The sequence below is a fragment of the Tachysurus fulvidraco genome, chromosome 10 (assembly GCF_022655615.1).
Source record: "Tachysurus fulvidraco isolate hzauxx_2018 chromosome 10, HZAU_PFXX_2.0, whole genome shotgun sequence".
Taxonomy (NCBI): domain Eukaryota; kingdom Metazoa; phylum Chordata; class Actinopteri; order Siluriformes; family Bagridae; genus Tachysurus; species Tachysurus fulvidraco.
The window spans coordinates 21501235-21508734 of NC_062527.1; the positions used below are offsets into that span (position 1 = coordinate 21501235).

General features: G+C 41.4%; 1 protein-coding gene across 2 annotated transcripts in view; it reads right to left on the reverse strand.

The window, feature by feature from the left end:
- Positions 1-7500, reverse strand: part of LOC113660819 (collagen alpha-3(IX) chain) — a 35155-nt gene that overhangs the window by 8367 nt on the left and 19288 nt on the right. For both annotated transcript variants that reach the window (XM_047819217.1, XM_047819216.1), the window contains 7 exons: positions 7397-7450; positions 7070-7141; positions 5986-6021; positions 5246-5302; positions 1679-1732; positions 1547-1600; positions 1400-1453 (listed from right to left, as the gene is read on the reverse strand). In XM_047819217.1, the coding sequence (XP_047675173.1) occupies positions 1400-1453; positions 1547-1600; positions 1679-1732; positions 5246-5302; positions 5986-6021; positions 7070-7141; positions 7397-7450 (381 nt within the window). The remainder of the gene's footprint in view (positions 1-1399; positions 1454-1546; positions 1601-1678; positions 1733-5245; positions 5303-5985; positions 6022-7069; positions 7142-7396; positions 7451-7500) is intronic.

The window sequence follows — 7500 nt, forward strand, 5'->3', positions numbered from 1 at the left end:
TCAATTCTGAAAACAAAAAAACCTGAGGAAGTAAAATGAAATAGCTATAAAATAAATTTAATAATATAGAACAACGAATAAAATTAAATAGAGCGTAAATAATACCAAAAGTAGAACACAATCAAAAAAAAAGAATGTAGTAGAATGAAATAGAATTAAAAAGAACATCCAAGTAGAAAATAGTAATAATAAAAAAAAATTCAATTTATAGTAAAATTATAAAGTATAATTCTAATAAATTCTCACAGTAGAACAAAATAAAAATAAAGACGATAGAATATAACAAGACAGGATAAATAAAATGAATAAAATAGAATAGAATTTAACATGCAAATGAATGTAACAGAATAGAAAACAATTAAATTTTAAGAAAAAAAGAAAGAACAGAATATAACAACTGTAGGGAAAAAAAAGGATAAAATAATAATAATTAAAAAAAATAGTAAACAAGAAAAACAGAACAGAATTATAGGTCAATAGAATAGAATATGACCTCTACAGTGAATAAACTTTGAGTGTATTAATTAAATATTAATTAATAAGTGAATTGGTTTGATTAAAGACTTGATTTTATAATATTCTGTTACAAACGGCTTCGGTGATGAATTATAGATATTTTTAACAGAACAGTTACGGAACATTTTCACTTCTATTCTAATCAAATTTCCTCTGAACTCACGGCAGCATCTTTAAGCACTGAATGTACTCTTATGCCTCTTTTCCACCAAAAAGAACCGGGTGCTGGTTCAGAGCTAGCGCTGGTGCTGGTTCAGAGTTGGTTCCACTGGCGAACCTTCTAAGCACCGGTTTGCCTTTCCATCGGTTAGAGAGCGTCACAGCGCCGAGTGTGACGTCACTGTATACGTGTCACGTTACACAGCGACGTTAGCGCAGCAGCGACAAACACAAACACAACAACAATGGCGGATGTTGCTTTACTGTTAATGCTCATGGCTTTGTGAACCTACATCGGCATCCAAACGCGGCGAATAAAACGTGTACGTGCGGCTCCGTGTAATCTGTATAAACGGAGGTTGTGATCGAGAAAGTACATAACGTTATTTTATCGTTAACACAGAAAAAAAGTTAGCCTTAGCATGTAGCTACCTACTATCATGTGTGCTGATAATTGATCATATCGCGGTAAAGTAAAAGTGTATAAAACATTAGTAAACTTAAGGTACATTATCAAATGCGATAACAGTAGCCCCGCCCACAGCTCCTGACTCAAGCGTTCTTAAGTCTAGACCAGCAACGTTTTGGTGCTACTTAAGAACCACTTTTCCTGGTTCAGAGCCGGTGCTTTGGCGGTCGAAACAGAAAGAACTGGTTCTAAAATAGGCTCCGAACCTGCACTCGAACAGCCTCGGTGGAAAAGGGGCAATTGAGTTCTCCTTACCCGATCTCCCTTATCGCCGTGTTCTCCGGGGTAACCGATCGGCCCTCTCAGACCCTGAAAGGTTAGAAAATTTAGAAAAGTATTAATGATGCTCTAGGATAAAAAACAGATGTTTATAGATTAAAAAGAACCCAACGATTTTCCTACTTCATCTCCTTGACGTCCTTGAGGCCCGGGTTCTCCTACAGCACCTCGATCTCCCTGTCAATCAAACGTATTCAGAAGATTAGGATAAGAATTGATCATTTCTGCTCAGGTGTGTGAGATTTCGTGTTTTACCTTTTCACCTGAGACACCTGGCAATCCGTTCACTCCGGGGAGACCTCTGTGTCCCTGAGCACAGATAATAACATCTTTATCACCTCAAACAAGCTGACATGGTAGAACTGAACTACATTACCCATCAGCCCCTGCACATTGCCTGAGCTTCATTAATAACCTCACCTGTGTATCATTCTGCCTCGTGACTCTCTGTAAAAGCTCTGTTGGCCGTGTGCTGTTTTAGCCTAGCTTTTGTCAAATGTTGTGTCCAAGTCATGTCGGAAATTTTGTATTTATAAGATCTACCCTAGAAGCTATCCACTAACCCCTAACTATAAACTCTAACCCCACCTTAAGTCTAAAAAGAAATCCCTAACCCTAAAACCAACTCCATCTCCTAACCATAAACTCACAAAAACTGTGACCCTACACACTAACCCAAAACCCTAACCCCAACCATAACCCTACACACTAAACCAAAACCCTAACCCCAACCATGACCCTACACACTAACCCCTAACCCAAAACCCTAACCCCAACCATAACCCTACACACTAAACCAAAACCTTAACCCCAACCATAACCCTACACACTAAACCAAAACCCTAACCCCAACCATAACCCTACACACTAAACCAAAACCCTAACCCCAACCATAACCCTACACACTAACCCAAAACCCTAACCCCAACCATAACCCTACACACTAAACCAAAACCCTAACCCCAACCATAACCCTACACACTAACCCAAAACCCTAACCCCAACCATAACCCTACACACTAAACCAAAACCCTAACCCCAACCATGACCCTACACACTAACCCCTAACCCAAAACCCTAACCCCAACCATAACCCTACACACTAACCCAAAACCCTAACCCCAACCATAACCCTACACACTAAACCAAAACCCTAACCCCAACCATGACCCTACACACTAACCCCTAACACCAAAACCCTAACCCCAACCATAGCCTTCCCCCTAAACCAAGACCCTAATCCCAACCATGACCCTACACACTAACCCCTAACCCAAAAACCTAACCCCAACCATGACCCTACACACTAACCCCTAACCCAAAACCCTAACCCCAACCATAACCCTACACACTAACCCAAAACCCTAACCCTAACCATGACCCTACACACTAAACCAAAACCCTAACCCCAACCATGACCCTACACACTAACACCTAACCCCTAACCCCAAACATAACCCTACACACTAACCCCTAACCCAAAACCCTAACCCCAACCATGACCCTACACACTAACCCAAAACCCTAACACCAACCATGACCCTACACACTAACCCCTAACCCAAAACCCTAACCCCAACCATGACCCTACACACTAACCCCTAACCCAAAACCCTAACCCCAACCATGACCCTACACACTAACCCAAAACCCTAACACCAACCATGACCCTACACACTAACCCCTAACCCAAAACCCTAACCCCAACCATAACCCTACACTATATCTCCTAACCCAAAACCTTAACCCCAACCAAAACCCTACACACTAACTCCTAACCCAAAACCCTAACCCCAACCATGACCCTACACACCAACCCCTAACCCAAAACCCTAACCCCAACCATGACCCTACACACTAACTCCTAACCCAAAACCCTAACCCCAACCATGACCCTACACACTAACCCAAAACCCTAACCCCAACCATAAACCTACACACTAACCCCTAACCCAAAACCCTAACCCCAACCATAACCCTACACACTAACTCCTAACCCAAAACCCTACCCCCGACCATAACCCTACACACTAACTCCTAACCCAAAACCCTAAACACTGACCAGAATCCTACACACTAACCCCTAACCCAAAACACCTAACCCTAAACACCTAACCCTAAACACTGACCAGAACCCTACACACTAACACCTAACCCAAAACCCTAACCCCAACCATGACCCTACACACTAACCCCTAACCCAAAACCCTAACCCCAACCATAGCCTTCCCCCTAAACCAAGACCCTAACCCCAACCATGACCCTACACACTAACCCCTAACCCAAAACCCTAACCCCAACCATAACCCTACACACTAACCCAAAACCCTAACCCTAACCATGACCCTACACACTAAACCAAAACCCTAACCCCAACCATGACCCTACACACTAACCCCTAACCCCTAACCCCAACCATAACCCTACACACTAACCCCTAACCCAAAACCCTAACCCCAACCATGACCCTACACACTAACCCAAAACCCTAACACCAACCATGACCCTACACACTAACCCCTAACCCAAAACCCTAACCCCAACCATGACCCTACACACTAACCCCTAACCCAAAACCCTAACCCCAACCATGACCCTACACACTAACCCAAAACCCTAACACCAACCATGACCCTACACACTAACTCCTAACCCAAAACCCTAACCCTGACAATAACCCTACACACTAACTCCTAACCCAAAACCCTAAACACTGACCAGAATCCTACACACTAACCTCTAAACCAAAACCCTAAACCTAAACACTGACCAGAATCCTACACACTAACCCCTAACCCAAAACACCTAACCCTAAACACCTAACCCTAAACACTGACCAGAACCCTACACACTAACACCTAACCCAAAACCCTAACCCCAACCATGACCCTACACACTAACCCCTAACCCAAAACCCTAACCCCAACCATAACCCTACACACTAACTCCTAACCCAAAACCCTAACCCCAACCAAAACCCTACACACTAACTCCTAACCCAAAACCCTAACCCCAACCATGACCCTACACACCAACCCCTAACCCAAAACCCTAACCCCAACCATGACCCTACACACTAATTCCTAACCCAAAACCCTAACCCCAACCATGACCCTACACACTAACACCTAACCCAAAACCCTAACCCCAACCATGACCCTACACACTAACCCCTAACCCAAAACCCTAACCCCAACCAAAACCCTACACACTAACTCCTAACCCAAAACCCTAACCCCAACCATGACCCTACACACCAACCCCTAACCCAAAACCCTAACCCCAACCATGACCCTACACACTAACTCCTAACCCAAAACCCTTACCCCAACCATGACCCTACACACTAACTCCTAACCCAAAACCCTAACCCCGACCAGAATCCTACACACTAACCTCTAAACCAAAACACCTAACCCTAAACACTGACCAGAACCCTACACACTAACACCTAACCCAAAACCCTAACCCCAACCAGGACCCTACACACTAACACCTAACCCAAAACCCTAACCCTAAACACTGACCATGACCCTACACACTAACCCCTAACCCCAAACCCTAAACCCAACCATGACCCTACACACTTACCCCTAACCAAAGACCTTAACCCTAACCCTGATTCTATACTTTAACCTCTAACCCCTAATCATAAACATTAACCATAAACTTAACCCTGATCCTCTGACCTCAGTTCATTTTCATACTTATACTTATCGTGTTTTATTTATTTGTGTATCACTGACATCCACCTCAACAAGAGAATAGAGACTCTTACATCTGTATCATCAGCGAGAGAGGTTATTTCTCTGAAAGACATACCTTCATGCCTGGCAGGCCTGGAAGTCCCTGAGGTCCGGCAGGGCACGTAGCCTGACACTGCAGACACACACACACACACACACACACAGACACACACACACACACACACACAAACATCAGTTTTCTTTTCCAGGGAAAGACGTTACAAGAACAGACAAACACTAAAAGGCACTTCTCCTTACATCCACAGCTCACTGAGCATTGAAAAGCTAACACACACACACACACACACACACACAGAACAGCTCAAATCTGTAAATAAATACATATTTTATCAGCCATCTCTGTGCTACATCTGAAAGGCAGCTCCAGCCAGGCAGCGTTGTAGTGTTGAGGAAGCTACTGTCCTGTAAATATCTCAGATCGCAGGAAGTTTCTGCACACAACTAGCTAATTATCAATTAGCTACAACACGTTTTACTCAGTCAATCAAGTCATAGCATCCTAGCTAGAAGTTTAGCTAATTATATGTACATAGGATAATGATGTAGCTGTTTTGGAAAAACCTCTGTATAGGCAGGACTTAAAAAATACAAGAAAAGAAAGTAAAATGTTTTGAAAAAATGTGTTTTAGGATGTGAAGAAGATTGAAGAACACTATAATAGTGTGGTGATGTTTGAGTAAAATAACAACAGTGAAGTACTGAAGCAAATACAGCTGCCTTCAGAATGAAACTCAGCAACAATATTGGGATAAAAAACAAAAAATTGAAGATTGGTTGATAAAGAGCAGCACTCACAGTCTCACCACTTCCTTCAGGATTCCCACCGACCCCCTGCAAACACAACAAGGTTACAACAGTGCAGATCACACACACACACACACACACACACACACACACACACACACACACACACACACACTATATATATATATATATATATATATATATATATATACATTTTTTAAGTGACATACTGTAAAAATGAAAGGTGCAGACTGTAAAGATGAAAGGAGCAGACTGTAAAGATTAAAGTGACAGTCTGTAAAAAATTAAAAGGCGCCGACTGTAAAGATTAAAGGTGCCGACTGTAAAAATTAAAGTGACAGTCTGTAAAGATTAAAGCCGTCAAATGTAAAGATGAAAGTGACAGACTGTAAAGATGAAAGGAGCAGACTGTAAAGATTAAAGAAGCAGACTGTAAAGATTAAAGGAGCAGACTGTAAAGATTAAAGTGACAGTCTGTAAAAAAATTAAAAGGCGCCGACTGTAAAGATACCGACTGTAAAAATTAAAGTGACAGACTAATATATATATATATATATATATATATATATATATATATATATATATATATATATATATATGTACACACCCACTGTATATATACTGTGTGTGTATACACACACATGCACACACATACACACAAAAACACATATATATCCACATACACACAAACACACACAGTGTTAGTTTACTGAGTGCTACAAGGATTCTAAGTCCAGTGGACAAAACAGTTTCACACGTTCACCTGATTCATCACGTTCCACGTTACTGATAAGCCAGACAGTGTGTTAAAGGCTGTAAAACCTTATTCTGTATACTTTTGAATCACATCTACACGATTATTATCTCAGTGCACACTCAGGAACACTCCTGCTGTTTCAGCAGGTCTCTAATCTCTAACAGAATACAGAAAAAATATGTGAAGTATATCTAAAATTTCGAAGTCCAAGAGACGCTGCATTATCAGTATTTTACTTCCATTTGTTCAGCATATGCTATGATCTAAACTAGTATATAAATTATTTGATTTTTAATAAAACTGTTCCTAAAAGAAACGAGGTGTTTGACAGGCAAGATTTCAGGACCGAGTCCTTACGGCTGGGCCAGGGGGTCCGGGTGGGCCTGGAGGTCCTGGAAGTCCTGTGGATCCTCTGGGACCAGATGGGCCCTGTGGGAATAGCAGATAATATAATACTTACTGTAAACAATTATACAGCACATGTACCGTAACATCTGTATGTAATAACAGTTCAAATAATATACCATGATATATAACTATAATAACTCATCCAGTGTATTTCTTTAAGATATCCAGCCTCTGTCCTTTAGATATCTAATATAAATTATATACTATATACTGTATCTATAATCTATTTATTATTAATAACTGATAATGAACACATGATAAGGCAAAGTTGTTGACCTCAGGTCCAATGTTGCCCTCGTCTCCTGGGATACCGGGTTTGCCTGGAGGTCCCTGAGGAAAGACAGAGACACGTGGCAAGACAATTAATTAATGAATGAATT